Raw genomic sequence first — 26,344 nt, 5'->3', positions numbered from 1 at the left:
AAAGACCCTGATGCTGGGAGGGATTGGGGGCAGGAGGAGAAGGGGACGACAGAGGATGAGATGGCTGGATGGCATCACCGACTCCATGGGCATGAATTTGAGTAAACTCCGGGAGTTTGTGATGGACAGAGAGGCCTGGCATGCTGCAACTCATGGAGTCGCAGAGTCGGACACGACTGAGCGACTGAACTGAACTGATCCTTAATCTTCCTCCTTCTGTTTCAGAGAAATGACTGCCATGTCCCAAGGGCTTTTTTGGTCAGATGTGGTTGGATGTATATGCAGTATTCTTGACCTTTCTAATATCTGACCAGGTCCATCTGTGAATGACTACAGGAAGGAAGAAATTGGCACCTCCCCTCCAGAAGCTGACCAGATCCAGGAAATGTTTGACTTTACCTCCTCCCCTTTTAGTATAAAAGAAGTCTGATCTAACTCCTGGCTTTTTGAATAAAGACATTATTTCTTGCCCCAATTAAACCAAAAATAATAATAATAATAGATGTGACTGCTTGTTTATGCCGTACAGGTGACCCTCCTTAGACCATGACTAACTGGGGTGGGTTCTTATCAAGGTCCCTGGTGAGACAAAGGAGAAGGAATTCACTTTGATCTATGATTCCTGGCTAAGTGGAAAGCTGTATGCAGAGTAGCATTTTAACCGCAAGTTCAGTTCCATGAATATGTCCTACTTCCCTCTGTTTATCAGAAGCATACCTGTTCCTTCCTCCACAGGAAGCTCCACGGTCACAAATATCAGAAGTATGTATTATACGGCCATTAACTGTTTTAATCCTAAGATTAACATTTGAGAAAACAATTCCAAATATATCTGTTTAATGTAAATACAAACAAGAGGTCTTTATTTTAACATACATGACTCTCCAATCCTTTGCTATAATTTTATGAATTCATTTATTTTTGGCAGGTTTTCTTCACTAGAGTATAACCATTGTAAAGGCATTAAATAGATGTTTATTGAATATTTGTTAGGGAATTAAAAGAATAAATAAAGTCAAAGGTGACAAGAATCAAAAAAGAGGCAGTAGCATGAGCAGATAGGATTGAGGACAGTTAAAATTCTTAGCCTTATTCATATTAATGTAGTATTTTTAGGTTCTTTTAGAGACCATGATATGTTTTTCTTCAGCCAGTACAAGAGGGAAGTCCATTTCTCTCAGCTTTTTTTGAGATGGGGAATTGGGCATAGTGAAGTTGAGTGGAAGGTGAAGTTCATACACTTGTGATAGAACTGGAATTGTAATTTAAGTCTCCTGAATCACCATTTATTGAACCTTTCAAAATGTGAACTCTATCAATTTAGGAACTCTGTCTTTTCATCTATGAATTGGTAACTATACTATTTAGGAAAATACAAAGGTAAAATCAACAAGACTTATGAGCCTTCAGGAGGCAAATATTGCTATTACTCATGATATAGTTGGAGACACTGTATTTTAGAGGGAGTAAGAAACCTGTTTGTAAATAGTAAATGGTGGAACAAAGATTTGAGCCCAATTTTGTTTGAATTTAGTCCTTGATCTATTAATCAGTCTACTAAATTAAAAAATGAATATCTTTTGCTGGTTTCTCTGGTGGCTCAGGATGGTAAAGAATCTGCTTGCAATGAAGAAGACCTGGGCTGAGAAGATCCCCCAGAGAAGAATGGTTTCCCACTCCAGTATTCTTGCCTGGAGATCCATGGACAGAGGAGCCTGGCAGGCTACAGTCCGTGGGGTCACAAAGAGTCAGACACAACTGAGCAATTTTCACTTTTCATTCCTACAGTTTCAAAGTCAAGTCTGCCATAATGGCATTTCAAAAATATTTCCACTATTTGGAAAATAGTGACTAAACTGAGATGCTGACTAAACTAAATCCCACTTCCCTCTTTTGCCTGATGATGTCATGTAGTAATTTTCAAAGGTTCTGAAGCCGTTTGATGTGAACTCTTAGTTCCTTTCCCTATAGCTTACCTTCACCCACTCTCAGGACTTTATCTGTCTTCTCAGGAGATTTGTGCCAATTTCATTCTAAGGTAAATTTCCTTTCCTAATTTTTTTTTTCTCCACTGTTTGATTTCTAGCTCTATAACCAGCTCCTTCCACTTTTGCCATATAGTCACCACCATTATCCCTTAAAAACAGAGTCCCGATATTCTGCCCTTCTTTAAACTAACCCTGATGAAGGTTCAGCTAATACTGTCCGCCACTGTTTACTCTTAATTATACTCTCAGCAGAGCGTCATGGCTTCATAGTAAAGTGATTCCAAACTGTATCTTCCCAAGCAACCGCAGGACTCCAGGCTATTCTGTCTTTGAAATCACAACGTACACATTGCAAATACGATTGCAAATATCTTGATAAGGTGTTCATGGTATGACACGAACCTAGTTCTATTTCCCACTTCTATGGTATGTGAGAGTATGTGAGTGTGTATATAATATGTGTGTATATATATATATATGTACATATATATATATATGGTTCATGCTCAGTCGTGTCCAGCGCTTTGTGAGCCCATACACTGTAGCCCTCCAGGCTCCTCTGTCCAGGAGATCTACAAGGCAAGAATAATGGAGTGGGTTGCCATTCCCTTCTCCAGGGGCTCTTCCCCACCCAGGGATCGAACTCAGATCTCCTGCATTGCAGGCACATTCTTTACCACTGAGCCACCTGGGAAGCCCTATGCATATAAATTATCAAGTGAATATAATTATCAAGTGTATGTAAATTATCAAGTGAATAAATATGCACATGTGTGCTCAGTCATATCTGACTCTTTGTGGCCCCTTGGACTGTGGCACATCAGGTTCCTCTGTCCATGAAATTTTCTGGGAAAGAATACCGGAGTGGGTTGCCATGCCCTTCTCCAGAGGATCTTCCCAACCCAGCAATGGAACTTAGGTCTTCCACACTGCAGGCAGATTCTTTACCACTTGAGCAACCAGGAATCCCAAGAATGTTGGTGTTGGTAGCCTATCCCTTCTCTAGGGGATCTTCCCAACCCAGGAATCAAACTGGGGTCTCCTGCATTGCAGGTGGATTCTTTACCAGCTGAGCAACCAGGGAAGACTGTGTATGTGTACATATATATATATGTAAATATATATATATATATATATGATCAAATGAAACATTTTCCATGTCTTTCCTATATTGTTACATCTTTTTGAAATTATTCAATTTCTACTAATCTATAAATTCTCCATTATTCTAAGATAATTCTAAGAACCCTGTGTGCTGTGATATACTTAATTATACTCTTATCAGAAATATTCTTTTATTACTCTTTTGAAGCTTGAAACAGATTTTCCATTGTATTTACTTACAAATGTGTGTTATCTGCTCATTCTATATAAAAAGCCTCTTGAGCCTCTTAAGGATAAGGACTATGTGTAATTAATTTATCAAAACCAATTTTCAAATTTCAGACAAGAACATGAACTATTGATGAAATGTCAAGACAACATGTATAACTCACATTATTATACTCGGAACATATACCTGGTAACTATTACATTCAGGGTATTTCTATAATTTACATTTAAGCCTGAAGAAACCTCTAATATTTTCTTTATTTTGAGTCTAAGATAGGACTGGGTCTATGGTAACATGAAGAGCATCACCATTTTTATGTTAATGTGTTAAAATATAAGCAGTGCTTGAGGCTCATCCTAGTGACCTGAGTACTTCCAAAGAATAAGGTAATAGCATTCCCAGTAAATACTGAGATTAGTCCATATAAGCTGACTGAACTTCACCATTATCAATTCCAGCCTTGGTATCAATTGATGTTCTCAGTCTTGGAAGCAAGGTAATTAGGAAGTGACAGTCTCATGAATATTTTAGTTCCAGTTTATTATAAGAGTCCTAATTTTGCATGGTCTTGACAAAGGATACAACCAAACTCTCAATGAAAAGATGTAATACGCCTATTAATTTTACTCATCAATTGGTCATGATATACTGCTTGTCTTGGTGACATTAAAAACATGTGTTTTCTCTCTCCTGCATCATTTAATCGACATTTACATATATTTTGTTTCATTTCAGGCTAAAAGACCCCTTCTTTTGATTCAATTTCCTTTTTCAGTTTCCATCTATGAGTGATGTTCCATGTTCAATTGTTTAGATGAAATATAACAATATCTTTAAAGCAAAATTATCTCAAACTTCTTTTCTTAAGTTCTTATCAGAATATCTATTTTAATTTGTAGCTTTCAATAAATCCATCAAAAATATCTAAATGAATATATTAAAAATATAAGCAAACTTCTATTAAAATGTTCTAAAAGTAGCACACACACCCAAATTCTGTACATCACACAAATTGTATAAATAAAATCAAGGAAGACAGAGTCAATGTAATGTGTAGCATTCATGTTCATACCTAATTTACTTGTGCACATTAATTCAGACATTTCTCTTGAATATGACCCAGCAGTGGAAACATGTTTTAGTATTTAATCGTTTTACATGGTCTGTTCTAAGTGGGAAAGTCTATGCAGGTACATGTGATTATAAGCTACATACACAAAGACTCATATTACACCAAATATCTTCTAATTATATCTTATAGCTAATTATGATTATATTAATATATTAGTATACCTTACATTAAATTAAGATTACATACATTATATGCAGAGAATCAGAAAAACCTGATGAGAAAATAAAAACATATAAAATATCTTAAAAGACATCTTTATCCTTGAATTCTAATTGCCAATTATTATATCCAATATAACGAATTGAGAACAAATTCTTAGAGTTACTCAATAAATTTAAAAGTCAATGAAATGTGACTGCAACAGGAAATATTAATTTCTTCATTAGGATATGTTTATTTAATAATTAAAGTAAATAAACTGAATGTTTCAAGTACCTTTTCCAGACCTTCTTCCTTGAGGCTGATCACATCTAAATCAAAATCTGTTCGCAGGCCATTGGTTTTGTTAAAAGTTATTCTGCCTGTGAGGCCTTCCCAATGTGCCTGTGGGGAAAACAAACAAGCAAACAAAAACCATAGATTATTAAATATGTAAAGGATGAGAAGATAAACTTTTTTTTATACAAGGAAAAAGAAACACTATTTTTGTTACTTCTCATAAATTTACATTGCTGTCCGTTTTTAATATTTAACATTTTATTCTCTTCTGAACTTTGAAGGATGTTTTTTCCAAATACGCTATCCAAGTCTCAGGAAAAATTTATTGTAAATTTTTCATTTTAAATACTGCATTGGCTGATTATAACCTTCCTTTATGAGAAATGTGTGGCTTATATATAAAATAGCAAAGCTCTTTCAGCAAAGTGAGAAGAACTTGAAATAGTAAATATCTCACTGGGGATTACACATAGAAATACTATTATAAAATACCACTCCTAACATCAAACTAATACAAAATAAATATTTTATTACAATTAAAGAAACTGGATCTAGGAAACATTTTGTTATATTACTTCAATCATACACTTTATAATTAGAATAATTAACATTGCTTTATTATACCCTGTGTGATACTGGGAAAAATGTATCGAAATTACTTCACATCAATGTATACTTCCTATAGGAGCATCTCTTCAGGTAGAAAGAGATGAGAATATAATAATCCAGATACACAATGGATTATCCCTCAAGAGTGAGCAAATATCTAGGCTTTTTAATACAAAAAGATTTTTCATTCTGCTGGCTATATAGCCCAAATTAGATGTTATATATGTCATTTGCAAATAGCTTGGAAAAATAGTTACATGTGAAAATTTCAAATAATGTAACATATACTCACAATTATGTTTGAAGATATACTGAGACTCAAAAGAGGTAAAGCCCAGTAGATAAAGGGTAACATTTCAACAAGTATTACAAATGGATATAATTATTACTACATTTCTTAGGCTCCATGTGTTCCTTGGATACTTATATGAAGAAATTCTAAAATAATTTTAGGTTAATAAATTATAAGTAAATTTTTTAAAAAACTATAATACATATCTCAGTGCATATTACAAAAGGTCATCCTTGAGGTTACTATGTGTCAACAGGCGTCCAGTATGGAAGGAAAACATTTGTTAACTTAACTTTTTCCAAAGAAAATAATTGTGGGCAGTGAACAAAAATCTATAGTAGTATAAAAACAGGAAATGGGATCAAGAAGTACAGCAGTAGAAGTGCAGAGTAGTAAAAGAAATCTGGGCTAAAGACAGCACAGGGAAATGTACATCAATGAAACTGTGCAACTAATAAGACCAATCACAAATTAAATTCTGAACTTTCCAGCAACCAAAGCAAAGAAGAAAATATGATGAAAACACAAGATACAAGACCCATAATTTAAGACACATCAACTGCCCAGGAGAAACACAGCTTCTCCTGGTACTGAAACCTGAGGGAAATCTCTCTTTTTGGTCTTCATAAGAGAGATCCTATGTGATTTAGTGGACAAGATCCTCAATAGCACCCTACAATGAATACAATAGCGAATTACAGTTTCTTACAGGGCTGTTTGACACATGTCTCAATTGTCAAGTGCTTCATTCAGAAAAAGCTCTTCTTCAACTAGCCAAACCAATGTGCTGTTAGCAATCCTCTGAGACTTAGTTTTACACCAGAAGTAAATGCAGAATGTGGAGTAATAAGAGGACAATATGCTGTTACAGGACTATCATTCCACCTATCTCAAAGTTCAGTAATAATTAGACAAGGAACTCACAGATATTCATTGCCAATGTCCTGATGGTTCTTAATTATGATTCTGTTTGCACTTTTATTTTCATGATAAATAATTTATTCTATGATGAGCTGATGATTTCCTTTAAGCAATAAATGAAAAATCTTATATATGGTAATAATAGCTGTGACTTTTCATAGTGAAGATTAAATATTCATGGTTAACCTTTCATATAAAAACTCATAAATCAAATGTACTTTAATAAAAAATAAAAATCTCCTGCTGTATCAAATAAAAAATATCCTTAGCTGACAAAGGTATTTCCTCCATGAGAAGATGGATAGGAAGAATATGTGTGTGAGGTAAATGTGTGAGTTTGCATGTTTGTGTGTGATATTTAAGAATTCTCCCTTTTTATCCTTACTATGAGCATACTTGGTCTTAAACTGTAATAGACGTAATTAGAAATGATACATTGCCATAAAAATGGTTGTACTATGCAACATGAAGTAAACTTTGCACTTTTATGACTCTATATATTCTGTTTTATGTTAATGCTAATACAATTAAAATAACTAGATGTTATACTTAGCAACCATAGCTCTAAAAAGTAATTCTTGAAAATGTACAAATTGGGTATAATTTAGTGTAGTGCAAAGGGCATTCAAGTTAAAAATTCATGGCATATTTTGTGATCTATGCTATAAATATTCTTTAAGTATCTATTTTTGCACACAAATGAAAAGTAACACAATCGGATATGACAGAGCAAAACAACAACAACATACATAAAGATTCCGAAAGGTGAGGGGCAAAAATGTCGTAAATCATGTATCACTGATTCTCATCTGTTCACACAACCATAGATATTTTGTAGAAATTCATTTATTTCCCATGTAATTTTTCCCTTGCTTCCATATTATTTAGTAAAAATGCTAATTTTGCTTGGATGGGAAAAATAAGAAAGCTTAATTTAGAAGATACAAGTAGAAGACGACCTGTGAGGGAAACTGCAATCATGTGAATTCACTCAACTTGCGGACAAGTGAGGCAGAGCAGGAGTACTGTCCAGACTCACCTCTTTAATCAGGCTCATGAAGCGGGTCCCGAAGCGCCAGGGCTTGTGGCGATTGCACTGCAAGGAGCTGACCGTCATCTGGGGAAACTGCTGGACGCCCACGGACACGACGTGCACAGCGTCATACATGAGGGCAGCATCGGTCTTAAAACGAGAGAAAAGGAAAGGTGGCGTCAATACAACATGGGAAACCCATGATAGGCGTTTGTAAGTAGAGACAAAGAACCAGTGGGGGGAAGAAATACCCAGTTTTTCTTCATGTAAGGGAGAAAACAATATTTCCACATTCTGTGGTTCTCTTAAAGAAGCTACTGTGATCAAATCCCTTCATGGGCCCCATTAGCACATCTGACCTACCCTCCCTTTCCTGAGGTGATAACATAATTTCATATCATCCCACTATCTCTGCTGAAGTAGGAAATGTGTACAGACATGCATTATTTTATTTTTTGTCCCACCCTTTGTCTCTAGCTTACTCTGTCCCTCTGTACACGTGTGTGTGCATGCACATACACAAGGAATGCAAATATGAACATTTTAATGGTTCCTTAAATTACATATTGTGTATAAAAGTAAATGAGTAAATAATTTCCTTTCATAGAAAGAAACAAGAGATTTGAAGAGATTTACCTAAAAAACTTAAAGACATAAACCCTAATTTTTCCTGCAATTCATCTTTTCAAAAGGTTCAGTCTCAGAAATGATGATACAGTTTTGAATCTCAATACATGCGTTAATCCCTTTTCAAGAAGCTAAGCTTAATCCCCTGTACTGTTTTCTTTTCCCAAAATTTCCATATGAATAAAAGTTCATTTTGGCTTCTCAAGCAAAATGAATATGAATTCTACTGTGTTTGCACCTGCTCAAATGACTGGCCACTTTAGAGGTGAATGATAAAAAATAAAATGTTTATAAGTCATAACAAACCAGAGGCTCAGTAAGTGTCAAGCGCTGTGTTAAATGGACCCTCACATTGTGTTTGACGGATCTATGCCAGGCTCGCTACCTACAGAAGAGAGCCACGCTGACAATGAGGGTAGCAATGAACTTTGGGCCATCTGCTTGGCATGCTTTGGAATAAAAGCATATATTTCCTCTTCTCATTCACACAATTAGTGAGCTGTGAAATGAATTCCAAAATGAATAGGAACCCTGTAGATTACAGCGTTTGCCACAATACAATACGAAATGAGGACACACAGTAGCTTTCATGCAAATGGATCCTCAGGAACTTAACCACATAAAATGGAAGGCGGCTAAAGAGCCCAGTGCAATGACAGAACATAGTAATAATACCATTCTATAGTTCATAAATCTTTGGGGAATATAGCTCAGATTCATAACCCTCGCTTGGTAAATACCAGCTGACGACTTTCGCACACTGATGGCTGCAGAGTGAAAACTAGAGGAGTGGTGTTGATACAGGCACGTATCATGAGCCTGAGGATCAGGCTGATATTTATCTTTGGCCTGAGTTAACACTCAGAGGACAAATCTCATACACCACACTGGTGGTTATAAAAAAAAAAGTTACCAAGATAGGAAAGACATGTTTGATTTTTAAATAAAATGAATTTTTTAAAAGTCACTATCAACAAATGCATAGAGATATGAACACTTTAAGAGACTACTAGAGAGAAGATAAAGGGCAATTTTGCAAGTTGCACCACAAGGGAATTTTTTAAATATCCACGTTCTTTTTAATCCAGTTATTTCTCTTTCTGGAATTTGCCCTGAGAAAATAAAAGATAAAAACAAAAGCTACACACAATATTTGTTTTAATAAATAACAAAGAGTATAAATCAATAAATGTTCAAAATAAGGAAACACAGAAAATCACAATGATACTTTATATAAACATTAAAAATCATGTTTTAAAAAATAATCATTAGATGAGAAACTGCATGAGATATAAAGCTAAGTATAAAAACAGATTATACAGAACTGTATTTCTAGCATTTGTGTACTTAATATATGCTATTTAACTTATTTCTTACAATAATAATTGAGAATTATTTCCATTTTTCCTGATACTGTTGATTTCCTGATATTGTTTCCATTTTACAAATGATGAGACCAAGGCTGAGAGATGTTATGTAACTAACAAAGTCATACAACTAAGCAGTGGAGAGGCCCAGATTCAAACAGCCTCCTTGGTCACAGAAAGTATTCTTAAACATCATACGGGGCATATTATGCGAATAACAATTTAAAAAAATTAAAGTGAAAAAAATACACTAAAATGATACTAGTGATTACTCTTGGGAGACAGAAGTGAGTAAAATTTATATTTTTCTCCTTTTTCTTTATTTTCTAGTTTTTTTTTTTTTTTTAAGATGGAGGTTTACTAACTACCATTGCAATTATTACCAAGATGAAATTTTGTCATACAATAGCTAAAAGAACACAATCTATGCTATTCCTACTATCCTGCCAGGACTTGCTGCCTTATGTGATCTTATGTGACCTGTATGAAAATTCTAGAATAGTAACCTTATCTATTAATAAAATGACAACACTAGGAAAGAATTTTACCTAATTAAAAGTTTGAAAATGATTTTTGGTACTTAATTTCAGCTTCTGGATCAGAGTGTATACTAGATGACAATAAAACTATTTAAGATCTGCGATTTTAAATGTAATTGCAAATGGGAAATAGCATTTATTAAGCTACAAGTTAAAGATAAATATTAGAGAAAAATTGTAGTTTAAAAGTTGCTGTTTAAATATCTTCTTGAATTTTCAGTTTAAAATATGTTGATTTATTATAAAGTAATAAACAGAACTTCTGAAACTACTCTCTATGACATTTTCATCTGCTTAGAGTGCTTTTTTTATCCTACTTTTAAACTAGTTGCTTTATGTGATAATATCAATTGTTTTCCACTTAGACTTGATATCCTGTCAGACTTAACTTTACTATCTTCTTCAAAAAACTACATATGTAAATTCTTTCAACTTTGAAAAGTTTTGAGAAAGCTCCAGCTTATCAAAAATGTTTTCCTTATTTTCACAAGAATGCATATGCTTGACAATTTGCCTTAATTTAATAACATTAGTAATGTTCATTCAGTATTTACTTTGTGTGAGGCACTTGCCCTAAATCATTTTCTTTAATTCTTATAACGATCATGCAATTGGAAATTCATTGATGAATTTAATTCCTGTATAAAATAGGAAGTTAACGCAGAGGACAGTTAAAACAACTGGTCTGAAAATCATAGCATGTAGAAATGGAGCTGGATTTGAATCTAAAAATACTACCCAGAGTTTACATCCTTCTCTCTAGTTTTTGTTCAGTGTTCAACTTTTAATAAAGAAAAACAATTTAAAGTTTCAAAATATAAGAAATATCAATATGCACTTGAATATATTAATATATTTATAATTTTTTATAAACAGCAAATATTTACATAATGAAAATGCAGTATAAAGTAAGGAAAATAGATTGTGGAGAATTGGTAAATATAAATTCACAAAAAAAAAATACATTGATGCATGAGATTGAGTCAGTAATAAGTTAGTTAGAAGGTTAGTATTAACCAGGAACAAGGTTGTGAAAGTAGATTTATTCTATACAGTTGCTGCTCAGTAGATTTTCACAAGGCAAGGGTCCAAGAGTATCTTTTAAGATCAGGCTGAAGGCATCTCTACTTCCAACTCTAAACTGTAGAGTTTTATTGAGCTGTTCTGGCTAAGTCTTCCACTCTCTCATATTGACTCTATAATCCTTTGCCTTGACTCTTCTCTAGAGGGAAAAGACAAGGAAAGATGGGAGGAGTGGAGGAGATACATGGGTTCATTACTTTGTCAATATTTTAATAATATTACTAACAAGCTACATTGCACACTTACTCTATGCCACACAACTGTGTCAATTTCTTCACATGTATTTCATGTAGATCCTATATTTTAGCTGATACTACTTTTATCAGAGAAGAGAAAACTGAAGTTTAGCAACTTTGAAGTAATACTCTCAAGGTGTTATCACCTTGAGAAACAAGACTCAGACAAAACTTAGCTCTTAGAATGACCCTCCAAACTATCATAACAAGATTGGCAGAAACAAGACTCAGACAAAAGATTTTAAAAACAAGATTCAGACAGTCTAATTCTTAAAACCACTGTCCTAACTACCATAACCAATTACCTCCATTAAACCAAATTCCCACTGAAACTATGACAGGCAATGGAAGGGAAACTCACAGCAGTGGATCTCATATTTCTGGAGATTCTGCTGAATACCAGAAAATTATGTCCCATGGAGCCTATCTCTGAACTGAGATTCAAACAAAAGTTCATTTGTCTTCCAGGTCAATTTTTTTTCCTTACACATCATAGTGAAGTGAAGTGAAGTCGCTCAGTCGTGTCCGACTCTTTGCGACCCCACGGACTGTAGCCTACCACGATCCTCAGTCCATGGGATTTTCCAGGCAAGAATACTGGAGTGGGTTGCCATTTCCAGCTACCTCTAAAAAAACCTTCAGATACATAAACATAAATGTGAAATAACCAAATCAATTAAAATAGAGTATGTGTACAATCTGGTTATTAAAATCCATAGAAGGGGGTTAGAAAAAGTTGTAGTTATTTAGATCCTAGACACAGACAAAAGCTAGGCAGAAAAATAAATAAATAAATCAATCAGCAAGGAAGACCAAACAATTTATCCTATTTTCTCTCTTTCAAGTATAATTACTTATATACAAATAGATCATACTTATTGCGTGGAAAGTTAGAATGTCTGTTCACCCTAGGAATATAGCCCGGAAGGAAGTGCAGGCTAGGTAGGTACAGTCAGATCCAAGTGCAGCCCTCCCTATTTCACTGCCAGGTCAAGCATCTAAAAATAGCTATACGAGCCCCCTTGAGCCCCTATCTCAGATTAGACTGGAGTTGGAACATTTCCTTTCCAAAATAATTTAGTTAATCTACAAAGCATGTCCATCAGCCAGAAACTTGTTTTGCAAACCTTTAAAACTGTGCAATATAGTCTGACATATTTCAGTAAAACAACAGTGATCTTTTTAAATGGATGGCTTGAAAAGATCACAAGTGCCTTCGCATATATTATAAATATGCATTAACCATCTCCCTAACTTATTGCTGGGTTTATCTTATACCCAGTCTAATTACTTTTAGGCATGGAGTGTGTAACGGGGATGCAGGTAGAAGAGTGATGAATGCTAATTTCTATGGTTGAGCTATTGCCACAGAAATTGGTTTAGTCACACCGTACTTTTTTCATCTATTTCATGTAGCCTCATGTCTGATGAGACTGTAAAGCATTGAGGGAACAGTGAAGTGTACGTATGCTTACATTTCTTTTATGCTTGGAAAAAGTCCGCTGCATATTTTTAAATAATTGAAAACTCAGAGAGATTAGATGCTCTCAAAAGTTTCAAATGATAAGAATTACCATTGCTAAATACTTTTGATGTAGGATATATGGTTGAAACATTTCAAATAATAAAAACAGGAATATTAATGGATTCTGTGAAAAGCTAAAATATTTCTGTGTACTTAAATTTCATTTACAGAAGAATCTGGTACTAAGGGCTAATTACCAAGCATGTCCATGGGAAGTGCATATGTTATTTCAGTTTCTAATCACTATAATCATCATCATTAAACATTTTCTTTGTAAAGTTCTGGGATAGATATTCTAGAGTTATAAAACTTGAAACAAAGCTTTTATTTGCATGAGGGATGAAGCAATTAGTTAGAAATGAGCAGTTTTGAACTACACAGGATCACAGAAGCAAACACCACTGCATTAAATCTCTTCAATACACTAAGTACACTAAAGACTCCTCTTCACAAAAGCTGTCAAAGGTATTTACCTTTCTTCCCAATAGGGAGGCAGCCTTTTGGAATGCTCTGTCCCCCAGGAAATAACGCTTTTGGGCATCCCATTGAGTTTTGCCTGGGAGAAGTTGTAAAACAGCATTTTCCAATTTATTTTCTCTATTATGCCAGCAGATTTACATTTATGACAATGTCTTTCTGCTTAAGCACTTTTTACATAGTTGGGCTCTTGATCTGGGCTCCAAACACACCCAATATTGTTTTTAATAATTTACATTTAAATGTAACTAATCGTAAGAGTGATGTGGTACATGATATATATATATAAAGTGTATATTATATATATATATTAGTTACATATATAATATGTGACTAATCTTAAAAGAGTATCACCATATCTTGATTGTAGTGATGCTTGTATGAGTGTACACTTAGGTCAAAACCTATCAAATTGCACGGTTTAAATATGGCAACTATAATACATCAATTTTACTCTAATACAGCTATTAAAAAAATGATCATGCATTTTTCTGGGAAGATGGTTTGTAGATTTCATTTTATTCTATCAATGTCTAGAATTCTCACAAATAAAGCATCACTGATCTGTATCTTCTTTCCTCCTTGAACATTCTACTTTTAGTAAAATTCTTTACACTTTTTCACATTTTATCCTCCTTTCTAGACACAAACATCTTTTGTATAATAATCACACCTCTCTTTATAAAACTGCACAGCATTCCATATATTGCTTCACCCACGCTTTTTTACTCTGGGCATGTATAAAAGCATTTTTCAATAAATTGATGATTCAACCCAAAAGTTCATTTACACCATAAAAGAACAGGCATTAGGAAGCTCTGAATAACAACCACACTTTGCCATCTAGCTAGAATGTATTCCCTCCCAGAGGTACAGTGAACCAAATCTGCCAGCAGCTCAAATCTGGGAGGAATGTGAGTGCAGCCTCTGTCCCGCTTCTAAATGAATTTATAGTAACAGCTTCGTGAACACATTCATCTTTCCATTAAATAAGTGCAGGCAGGTCCCCTTTGAGATCTGAATGCTAGCTGGCAGGTGGCAGATCTATTCTGGAACTCCTGCCTCTCAGATTTTGCTCATGTCTGAATTCCCATCTGAAGTATGGTGCACAGCACAGAGACCAGTTTGGTTGGTCTAATACATGGAGTTTAAGTTTATGAATCCTGGATATTTCATTGACTTGATCTTTTATCTAAAACAAATAATTAAAAAATAAATCCCCATTTGTTTTGTTTCCTCATTTTATAATTGAAAATGAAAACTGATGATCTGCCATATCTGTCCCTTGTTGGAAGAAAAGTCACTTTTATAAACCAGATAGTTCCAAGAGAAAAAGAGATACAAATATTGATTCTTCTATTAGAAGATGTGACTATTAAGGGTGGTGGAGGAGAGACTCGATTCTGGCCTCTGGCGCTCCCTGCCCAAGCACAAGCCGAAATGGGAGAGAGAATCAGCCGCCCCTCTGAGCAAGGGCGAGGGTCACACATGGAAGGCAGGCTGGTGCTCGCTCGTTCGGCTGGCACACACCGCCGCCAGCGCTCTGCCCGGCACGGAGCAGGTGCACAGGGGCTGGTAACGAAACCGGGGGATGGAAGAAGAAATGCCCTCAGACCCAGTCGGGAGCCAATTGTCAGAGACAATTCTCCCAGTTACACTGCAGCTGCCATTATGCTTACTGTGTTGCCGGCTCTTTGTACTGCTCTGAAACGGCGTTCTTTACCAGCAGCTGCCTGGACTACACAGACGGCATGAGATAATACATTAAAGCAGTTTGCACAATCCCTGGCTCGCGGTGCATAGGCAGGTGTTAGATGATGAGGACGACGATCGCCAGAAGAGCGGTAATCTCATCAAGATGGATCTTATCCAGAACAAGGAGCCGGTTTAGAAAGTAGAATGTTTCAACCCTTCTGCACCCACTGTTAGCCTAAATGAGGGAACAGGCCTCGTGCTGTTCAAGAGAGCAGATCAAGTTCTGGAGGGAGAAGGAGCAGGAAGGAAATTAACACACAACAACAACGTGATCCCTATAAAATGTGGTGGGTACACAATGCCACAATTCAGTGCTCAAAAAGAAAAAAAAAAAAAAAAGCACACACAATATCTGACAAGTCTAGAATTTAAATATAAGTGGCAAAATATTACAGCATCTTGAGTTTTGTTGCTAATTAAAGGACTGCTGTTGGACAGATAATTTACCCACCAGCAATGTGAACCTGGACAAATCTGCCTTGCAGTTTTTTCTAGTCTTCAGTTTCTTCATCTGTAAAAGGAGGGGCAGGAACCAGGTGAATTTTCAGGTGCCCTGGAGTTTATATTTGCACTCCTAGAAAAACTCATCTTTCATTTTGATTTTATATTGGCCTTTATAATGCAATCATAATCCTAATTTATCCATCTCCTTCCTATAATTCTTTATGCTTTGTGTACTTTTTCAATAAACTTTAATACCAACATGTCACATGCATATATAAATAAGGGAAATCAAAGTTAACTTTTCTTCAGTCATTTGTCTGTGTTCATACTCTACCCATTTCCTCCCTGATCCAACAAAATCTGCCAATACTTGTATTACAGTTTCTTTGTTGTTTCAACTTTACTGTTAAAACTTCTCATGCACATTAAACCCACCTTGGTTTCCTTTCTGTTATTCAAAGTCATTTACTAAACTATCCCAGGATTTTATCATGTTTTGTTCCTCTTCACAATTAGGATATGGATAGATATGCCTGTTTTTCATGTTTTTAAAGCAACCAGAATGGTGCCTGTATTGCAGATTAGTTGAAAAAAAGGAGATTCCAGAAACTGCATGGTAAAAGACCATTAAAAGGAATATGGATTTTTGTAGTTACCTGTATGGCATTCAGTACCCATGAGGGCTAAAAAGGAATAAGAGCTTAAAGGAAATATAAAGAAAAGAGAAGAAGGGAAAAGAATAGAATGAGTTCAGTATTACAGTCAAATTGGTGAGTTAGGAAGAAAATTCAAGTTCAGCAAAGCGTTGAAGCTTAAGAAAAGGAAACAGTATTGGATGATAGTGCTGCTGGGATTCAGAAAAAAAATGGCCTGGTCTAGGATTAATGCAATGGGTAATTAGTGGATCTTTTTGCTTGGTGTTCCTGTAAATTTGTGGATTTAAATAAGTGTCTATATTTCCTCAAACCAATACTCTCTGTCTTAGGCTTTAAAAACTACCCAAAAAACTGTGGCAGCAATTTCACCTATTTTGAATAGGCAATCTAAGTGTTAATTTTGAGAGTAAGAGTTTCCGTTGGCTCTTTCCTTTTCCATTATAAAATTTTCTATCATACAATTTCAATCTTGCAAGAACTCTTGCTGGATGCAGTTTCTTTAATAACAGTCAACAAGATAATTTTACAAAACAGCATTATTTCTCTGTAAGCCTTTATATCTTTATAAGGTATGAAATTCAGTCCATGGAATTTTAACGTTAGAATTCCGAAAGCTTTAGATGACTATTTTGCATTCTTTCCAAGAATTATATATATTCATCTCAAATATTTTCTATATAATTTGCTTTCTTTCCTACACATATCTTTAAAATGCACCATTTCCCAAGCAGAAAATCCTATTTGTTTTTACTGCCACACTCTCTAAAGTACTTTAAACATTTATATACAAATTCCAAGATGTTTAGATGTTTCTCAAATACCATGTAGAGAAACTCTTCATTTTTTAAATATAAATGATTAAGGAACAGCTGTGAAGCAGGTTAGAAAATACCAACAGGTTTTCAATTAAAAGTTTCATTTAACTAATGTAATTATTCTTACCTAATTAAATTTTTCCACTAAGATCAGTCCATTGAGATATCTCATTCTCTTTTAAAATGTTCCACGAAGCTCTTACTAGCGCCCATGAACCACACTGTATTGATGGGATTCTTAATGAACTCTCTAGCAACAATGTACTGGCCTTAATAATTTAGGTCTGTTAAATCTTGTGTGCTTCTTTACTACATTTGGAACTGCTATTGATCTAGAGAAGAGTCAATATCAAGGGGAAGTATTCTGTGCACTTCCAGCATATGTCTAGTACATCCAATTATCCTGATATTTGGAGCTCAAATTAGCTTCTTACATTTAAAAATTTACATTCCTCAATATTGTTTATATTTACTTTTCTCAATGTAATGAATTAAAATTGATTTTTATGCTGTTCACAGACTGATTCTTTCTAATTTGAGATCCAAGAATATGCAAACCAAAAAGATACCAGAAATTTGAGTTCATGTAAATACTAGTTCCAAATGCCTACAAAAATTGAGAACCTGATACTTTATATATTATTTACCCAAATCAAAAATTAAATGATAGTTAAGATCTATTTTAAGCATGATTTGAAGCATAAAGGTGAAATTTATACCAATGTGTATATGTTAATTGCTTAGTCATATCCAACTCTTTGTGACCCCATGGACTGTAGCCCCCCAGGATCCTCTGTGCATGGAATTTTCAGGCAAGAATCCTGGAGTGGGTACTAATTTGCTTCTCCAGGGGATCTTCCCGACCCAAAGATTAAACTTGGGTCTCCTGCATTGAGGCAAAGTCTTTACTATCTGAGCCACCAGGGAAGCCCTTGATACAGATATTTCTGAATAAATAAAACGATATCCAAATAAATCATGCCAATATGTGTCCAAAACAACTTTTTGTGCTCTTCTTGGGAGTCTAGCTTTTTGTACTGTGCTCTGTATATAAAATTGTAATAGTAACTTCTCACATGGGCTTCCCTGGTGGCTCAGTGGTACAATCTTGGGTACAATCTCTGTGTTGTACTTGGGTAGAATCTCTGTGTTGGGAAGATCCCCTGGAGAAAAAAAATAGTAACTCACTGTAGTATTCTTGCCTGGGAAGTCCCATGGACAGAAGAGCCTGGTGGGTTTCAGTTCGTGGGGTTACAAAAGAGTCAGACATAATTTAATGACTAAACAATTAACAACTTATCATAGAAATGTGAAAAAAAGCAAAGTTTCACAGAAATCTAATGGGATTATAGCTTTAGTTTTGTAATGTATCAGTCCCTATTGGAAATCATGCAATCTTTCTTAGCTTCATTTTTTTTTCATCTTTAAAAAAAGTAGAAAAATGATGTATCTCACATTATAAGGATCAAATTCGATAAATTTAGAAAAGTGAGAACTATAAAGATTTTAAATGTGTCATAATTACAGAGTGGGGTAAGTGAGAATCTCAAGAATGTTAACACCAGTAATATCAATTTAGATTAGGATACAGTCTTTGAGGAAAAAAAAAAATTGATTTGCATGATCACATTTCAGTGTACCTTAGATTTAATGTGAAGATTTCTGTCTCTTCACTACTTTAAATAACCTGGTTGATTCCTACTTTGAAAATGCATTGATTTAACTAATTATTATTTTTATTGCCAAGAGGAAATGCCTTTGCTTGCCCACTCTTGGGTCTCATGAATATCCCTTTTCCCATATGAGCATATGCTTTCGCCATTATCTTTTTTTATTTCATTTCTCTTTATGTGATTTATAGTTTGATTCACTCATTCAACATTTACAAATATTATTGTGTTATTAACATAGAACACAATTATGAGTTTGGGTAATAAGACTGAGAGGTCAATTATTTAGACAAACAAATTAACATTCTTAATATACTGCCCTATGATGAGTAAAGAAGAGTATCCAATTTTGTCCGGAGCAACACCTATCTATTGGTATGTTAGAAGGTAGGTACTGTATGAAAGATTTTTCTATTAGCACTTACGGCTTCAACAAACAAAAGGAGTGGGGAAAAGCTTAGAAAGCAGAAGTTGGAAAGGAGAGTAGGATCAAGGGAAAAAGTCAAACCAGAATTCTCACTAGTTTTTTTTTTTTTTTTTAAGATTATTTCTTGTTGTTTAGTCACTATGTTGTGTCTGACTCTTGCGACCCTATGGACTGTAGTCTGCCAGATCCTCTGTCCATGGGATTTCCCAGGAAAGAATACTGGAGTCAGTTTCTTTCTCCAGGAGATCTTCCCAACCCAGGGATCGAACACACATCTTCTGCACTGCAGGCAGATTCTTTACCCCTGAGCCATTGAGAAGTCCTTTTAAAGATTATACTTTGTTCATATCCTGAGATTCCTAACATCTCCTTTCCAGGCAATGAAAATACGCTTGTTCTTTAATGAAACAGATATTAAAGGGTTCTCCTAAAGTTGAGTCTTTATATATCAGTTCATGTTATAACTGATCTAAACAGGAGATTAAAAGAATAGAGCATGGAACCCGGAAGACCAAGAATATGATTTTATTAAAATAATGTAACTATGTTGATGGGATTCTATTGTTCTGCATTCTCAGCATCTCTTCCTATTACAGCAGAATATTTTTCCCCTCCCAGCTATTCCCTGACCCAGTCTCCTAAGGCCTATGCACTATAGGCCTTATTGATAACTACCACTGCTTCAGGCATGGCCAAGTTAAATCCAGGCCTTCTGAGGGAGCCACTGGGAAAGAAACACATTCCTTCTCCTGAAGCTCTGAACCTGTGTATATGAACTTTCGTGGTCCTCTGCACCCTCTGTCTGAGAACAGAACCGATGCAAATGAAAAAGGAGAGTGATGGAAATTAGCTTCTTTATGACTTTATGACCTGCAACCAACTGGATTCAACTGTATCTGAAAACAGATTATCTTGTACTTATGAGCTAGAGACTCAACAGGCTTTTCCTTTTGCTATTAACTAATTTTCAGGGCATTTTAGGCAATTAGAATTGAAAGAATCTTGAATGATGAAGGTCTAGGCTTTGGCTTCCTCAAGGCAAAATGTGATTACTATCTACTCACAGAGTTGGGATATAAATTTAGAAAAATAGGAATATATATGCAAAAGAGGCCATATGTAATATTACAAATGCAAATACTAGAAAATGTAATAAGCACATTAAATAAATTCACCAAATGTATAATTACTATCCTCTATTAATAATTCTTAATTCTCTGTAGAGAAACATTTAATATAGTAGGAAATTTGGGGGTAACTACTAAGATATCTACAGTATTGGGAATTACACTAATAACACAAAATGGAACAACTGTAAGATGTATACACTCTGCCTGCCTAAATTTGTCTCAGTCAACACGACTGTTCCTCCTGTGAATTATACAGGTTCAGGGACAATCAGATTGTGAACTGAAGCAAAAAACTTTAATGGTACACTGCTGAGAACATTATTAAGAAAGAAATCAGAGAGGACTATGAAACCAAATGTAAACTAACCCTCTGCAATGCCCTTTTAGTCAGTAGGTTAATAGACTGACACCAAAATTGGAAATGACCGATTAAACTGTATGAGTTAACTCTTGACATTTATACTTTTGAGTTTTATACTTGATGAAACAAATTATAAATCACAAACCCAGACGTAAAAGACTTTCATTGCAACCTTTTTCTGCGTATGCTGAATCCTATGCCATTCAGGAAATTAATTCAAAGTAGACAAAGAGCAAGAGCTGAAGGTGATACCACTTTACTCAGAAGAGAAAAGGGTTTGATAAACTTCACCTGATGGATTTTACAACTGAATAGTTGCAGCCAAAGTTAAGACTGGAGAGTGAGAGGCAGAGACTCAGAGGAAAACCAGAAGGAACAACATTTCCGCAGAGAAACTAGCAGCAAAAGGATGGCACAAACGTTTGAAAAGGCATAAAAAATGATCATCTGAAGAAACAAAAAGAAATTTAAGAAGTGATGAGGCAGTAGAAAAAGAATAGCCTAAGCATTCTGAAGATAAAAGAGCTTTAAATGGTTTTCCTTCTTAGTTGAAAGAGAAATTTGATAAATTTCTGAGGAAAAAATTTAAATAAAAAGACATTCTGAATTTAACTTTACCCTTGAGCTTAGGTCATTTATAGGAATTCTATAAAGCATGCATTGACTCAAAACTCACTGATGGCATCTGAATAAGTACGGTAAGCCTCAATGCAAGGCTGTTAACCACTGGGTAGGTTCCTGTGTTTCCAGAGTTCATAGCATCAAACAATACTTCTTCTGCTCCTTTGTATTCCTAACCCTGACCCCTCCATTCCTCTCTTCCCCAAATGAATATCCTTCAGGGCCTTCTCTTGCCTTTCTCACCTTGTAAATACAGGCCACCTAATGAATACCCACAGATACTCTGAGTGGATACCCACAGATATTTTGAAGGGAAAATGACTGTAATTATAAATATAATTCCAGAATTTGACAGACTTTTTTCTAATTAGGTACTTGCACCTACTTTTGTTCTCAAGAAAACCAGTACAAAGGTATTATACATATCTATCATGCAAAACAGAAGAATCGTTTACTTTTATTTCATTATTCTTTGAAATTAGGTGAATCATAAGGACTATCTTTGACCAGAATGTAAGAGTGAAGTTTACTATAGATATGAAAAAACCAGGTAATAAGCATATCTGTTATGACATTGGCATATTATGTTGATTGTTAACTATACCCCATGAATGATGTTTTGCCTTTTTAAATTAGAAAGTAAATACTTCACAAGAAGTTATTTAGTTACTTTCCACAACTCCTACCATACGGCATTATGTAGGCACTTTTCAGATATGATTTAACTTAATTTTCTTTAACAATCTAATGGTGTAGGTAAAAGATTCTGAAGAGTTGAGGCTTAAATCATCCAGTAAGGGGCACACTTGAGAGATTCTGCTTTTCTGAAGTCATGATACATTATGACAACATCAATTGTGGCTATTTATAGCAGTGGCTAGGGAACACAAGTTATCATCTATTTTAGAGACTAGCTCCACCCTCCTCTTAAGCTAATGCAGTGTGCTCTATGAAACAAGATCACTGAAAAGATAGCTTTTATCCAAAGCTTTCCATCATTGAAAAGTCAGCTTTCATTTCTTGATGACATGAAGTTATTTTTTTTCAATCAAGAGGTGAGAAAGAGTCAGTAAAATTTCTAGGTAAGAAAAATCACAATTTCCTCATGAGACATAGGTGCACAATGATGTGCTAGTACCTATGGCTGAGTGCCAGAAAAAAACAGGTAATACTATTCCGGAAAACAATCTGGAAATCGGTGTCAAGCACAAACTGGGACATTACAATTTCCCTTTGGAAATTTTACTCCATTGAAACAACAATACAAGATCACACAGATGTATATACAAATACATGCATAAAACACGGTTTATACTTTTTAAAAAATATAGCGGCCTGAATTTCAAGGCTAAGAAATTTTTAATGTTATATAACTGAATATTGTAAAGCTATTAAAATTATTGTCTAGAGCTATATGTATTGACATTTAAGCATAGATGTTAAAATTTAGATATCCATGCTATAAAACAATATATTCCTCTTGTAATGGATTATAGCAGTATAGCCTTACATTCAGTAAAACAATTTAGAGTCTGCCATTCAGGCTCCAAACTTTGAGGTAATTATTTCTCAATACCATTGATATATAAATACAAACCCACATAGATATTGCATTTATTTTTATTGTTTTAATCAAAAGTGGAGTAGTCTCAAGTTGCTTTAAAAAGGAAAAAAAAAAAAACTAAGAACATGCCCTTCCAAGTTAGTATTAGGTTCTACCTTATCATTTTTAGCTACTAAATAAATTTCAATTATGGATACTCTTAAGATATAAATTGTTTAGTTATAAACAAAATATAGGTTATACCTCTCATAAGGCACAATTGTACTCATGCATGATATTGGATAATTATGTGTTGTGCCTATAAACAGCAGAATTTTAGGCATATTTCACTTTATTGTACCTTGCAGATACCATGCTTTTTATACATTGGAGGTTTGTGGCAACTTTGTATCCTGAAAGTTTATTGGTGCTATTTTCCAACAGTATTCACTCACTTTGTGCCCATTTTGCATTTACATAACTCTCACAATATTTAAAAGTTTTCCTTATTATTACTTGCTATGGTGATCTGCAAAAAGATTATGACTCAGCTTGCTGAAGATTCAGATAATGGTTACTATTTTTTAGCAATGAAGTGTCTTTTGATTAAGGTTGTGCCTTGTTTTTTTAGACATAATGCTATTGCACACTTAATAGACTACACTATAGTAGAAGCATAGCTTTTATATGTACTGGAAAATTTAAAAATTACTGTAACTTTTTTTTTAAACAGTGGTCTGGAACTGAACTTGCAATAACTTCAAGGTATGATTTAATGAAGCAAATTCAAATTTTATGTTTTTATTAAAAACAGCATATTTAATGAACATATTTACAAAACAGAAATATAGTCACAGATGTAGAAAATAAACATATGGTTACCAAGGGGGGAAGTGGGTGGGGGGAGGGATACACTGGGAGATTGGGATTAACATACACACACTACTATGTATGAAATAGGTAACTAACAACGACCTGTGGTATAGCACGGGGAACTCTATTTAGTACACTGTAATGACTTGTATGGGAAAAGAATTTTAAGAGTGGATATACATATATGTATAACTGATTCACTTTGCTATACAGCAGAAACTAAGACAACATTTTAAATCAACTACACTCCAATAATTATCTTTTTTAAAGCATATTTCCTTCTGAATTCTAGGTAACTTGCTGTTTACACGAGCCACTTCTAATTTCCCTAAAGTTTTCCACTACAGACTTTTCATTTTCATGCATGTAAACGCAACCAAAAGTAAAGGTCAGGCCCCAAGACTGTCAGATGAGAGCTGCCTGGATGACTTGTCATTGTAAAGACTGCCCGTTTTGGACAACGACAAACAACCAGTCAGGCCATCATCTGCGTCAGTGGGCATAAAGAATTATTTTCTAAATACGGACATCAAAAGGAAAAAGTGATTAATCAAGTCATATCTTAAAGCTTTCCTACAAGCACTGTGCTGTTAATTAACATGGTGTCTGCTTCTTGCAAATGAAGCCCCAAGCTATTAAATAAAATTACTGTGGTGCTCCCTAAGTGTGAGGCTCATTTGGAAAAGCACTAATATGCTTTTTTTTTTCTGTCTTGAGCCAGGCGATTAGCAGGCAACTCAGCTCTAGAAGATGACACTCCCAGAAGTCATCTGGTCTGAAAGACATGCTGTATTTACCTAAAACACAGTTTGACAATTATATGGCATGACTAGCTGTTTTCAAACAAACATAGTTGTTTTATGTATTTACGTATAGCCAACTTTGTTATAAAAAAAAATATTTGAGGTAAGCATAGCCAATCTTTTTCTCCCAATTGAATTTTCCATAATTCCAAATGTGCTCATTTATGTCAGACATGAGGGCTTCCCTGGTGGCTCAGATGGTAAAGAATCCGTCTGCAACACAAGAGACCCAGGTTTGATCCCTGGGTTGGGAAGATACCCTGGAGAAGGGAATAGCAACCCACTCCAGTATTCTTGCCTGGAGAATTCCATGGACAGAGGAGCCTGGTGGGCTACAGTCCATGGACAAAGAGTTGGACACGACTGAGTGACTAACACACACACACAATATGTCAAACATGACTTTGAGGAAGGTTTTAAATATTTCAGGAACTTTTAGGACCATTATTTTGATATTATCAATGATATCACATATTGAACCATAAGATTTAGAAAAAATATTCAAGAGCATTTATTAAAAATTTATAATTAATACTACAGCTATTTGGTCTTTAAATTATCTACTAATATTGATTTTCTCAGTTTTCTCCAAAATCAAGTCCCAAATCAGTGAGCTATCATTTTAAGCATAAGTGGAATAAGTACATAAATTTTACCAGTAGAATGTTGTTTCAATGATGCCAGTCTATATCATTTTCTTAAAATAAGTGATTTCTTCATACTGAAAATGCTTTACATTTATAAATTAATATTTGGCTCCTTATTCCAATCAATGCAGCTTGCAAAAACAAAGATAGCTTAAAATATTGTTTTAATCATTTAATTTAAATTTTAATGGAATTAAACTCATATACAACATTTTGAAATTTAGCCTCAATATTTGTAATGCAAAAAAAAAATGGATTCCATATAAATGACTTACAGAACTTTTTTGAGAAATCAGACCTCAGTAGATGTATAGGAAAACCCAAATTTGATATGTTCCTAATTTCCAAATAAGAGGTCACTTTAATCATTACACACCCAGATTAACCTCATTTAAAGGTAGTGCCTGCCATTTCTATAGGCTCTGAAGAATTGGTTACAAGATTAATTTCTGCTCTATGGAGAGGAAGCGAAAAGGGCTGATTTCCTAAGAAAACACTTCCTTCCCTCAAGGGAAAAAAAAAAATATATCTTGCTTCTGTTTTCAGGTGCCTTCTCTCAGCAGTATGTTAAGTCTCTATCTCTGGGTTAGGCAGAATAACTTTAAGACTAACCCAGGTAGCTTTTGCAAAAAAGGGATGTAAATGCACTCTCTAAAACTGAAACACAGTCTCAAATAGTTGAATCATTCATTCCGCTATTCTTCCTAGAAAATATGCCAACAGTTAAAATCCAAATGATGTGCCCAATGTATTTGTATTTACATAATAGCGCCTCCCTGGTGGTTCAGCTGGTAAAGCCTCTGACTTCAATGCAGGACACCTGGGTTTGGTGCCTGGGTCTGGAAGATTCCCTGGAGAAGGAAATGGCAACCCACTCCAGCAGTCTTGCCTGGAATATTCCATGGATGGAGGAGCCTGGTAGGCTATAGTCTGTGGGGAGGCAGAGAGTCGGACACGACTGAGCAACTTCACTTTGACTTTTATATAATAGCACATTGC

General features: G+C 34.8%; 1 protein-coding gene across 13 annotated transcripts in view; it reads right to left on the bottom strand.

Moving 5' to 3' along the window:
- Positions 1–26,344, bottom strand: part of GRIK2 (glutamate ionotropic receptor kainate type subunit 2) — a 723,627-nt gene that overhangs the window by 254,639 nt on the left and 442,644 nt on the right. For all 13 annotated transcript variants that reach the window (XR_006263929.1, XM_043439138.1, XM_043439135.1 and 10 more), the window contains 2 exons: positions 7,753–7,896; positions 4,889–4,996 (listed from right to left, as the gene is read on the bottom strand). Coding sequence is in view for 12 of the 13 variants with exons in the window: in XM_043439138.1 (XP_043295073.1) it covers positions 4,889–4,996; positions 7,753–7,896 (252 nt within the window). In the remaining variant the exon portion in view is untranslated. The remainder of the gene's footprint in view (positions 1–4,888; positions 4,997–7,752; positions 7,897–26,344) is intronic.

The sequence above is a fragment of the Cervus canadensis genome, chromosome 20 (assembly GCF_019320065.1).
Source record: "Cervus canadensis isolate Bull #8, Minnesota chromosome 20, ASM1932006v1, whole genome shotgun sequence".
Lineage (NCBI taxonomy): Eukaryota > Metazoa > Chordata > Mammalia > Artiodactyla > Cervidae > Cervus > Cervus canadensis.
Note: the sequence above shows the minus strand (reverse complement) of the source record. Positions and strands in the feature narration are given on the sequence as shown.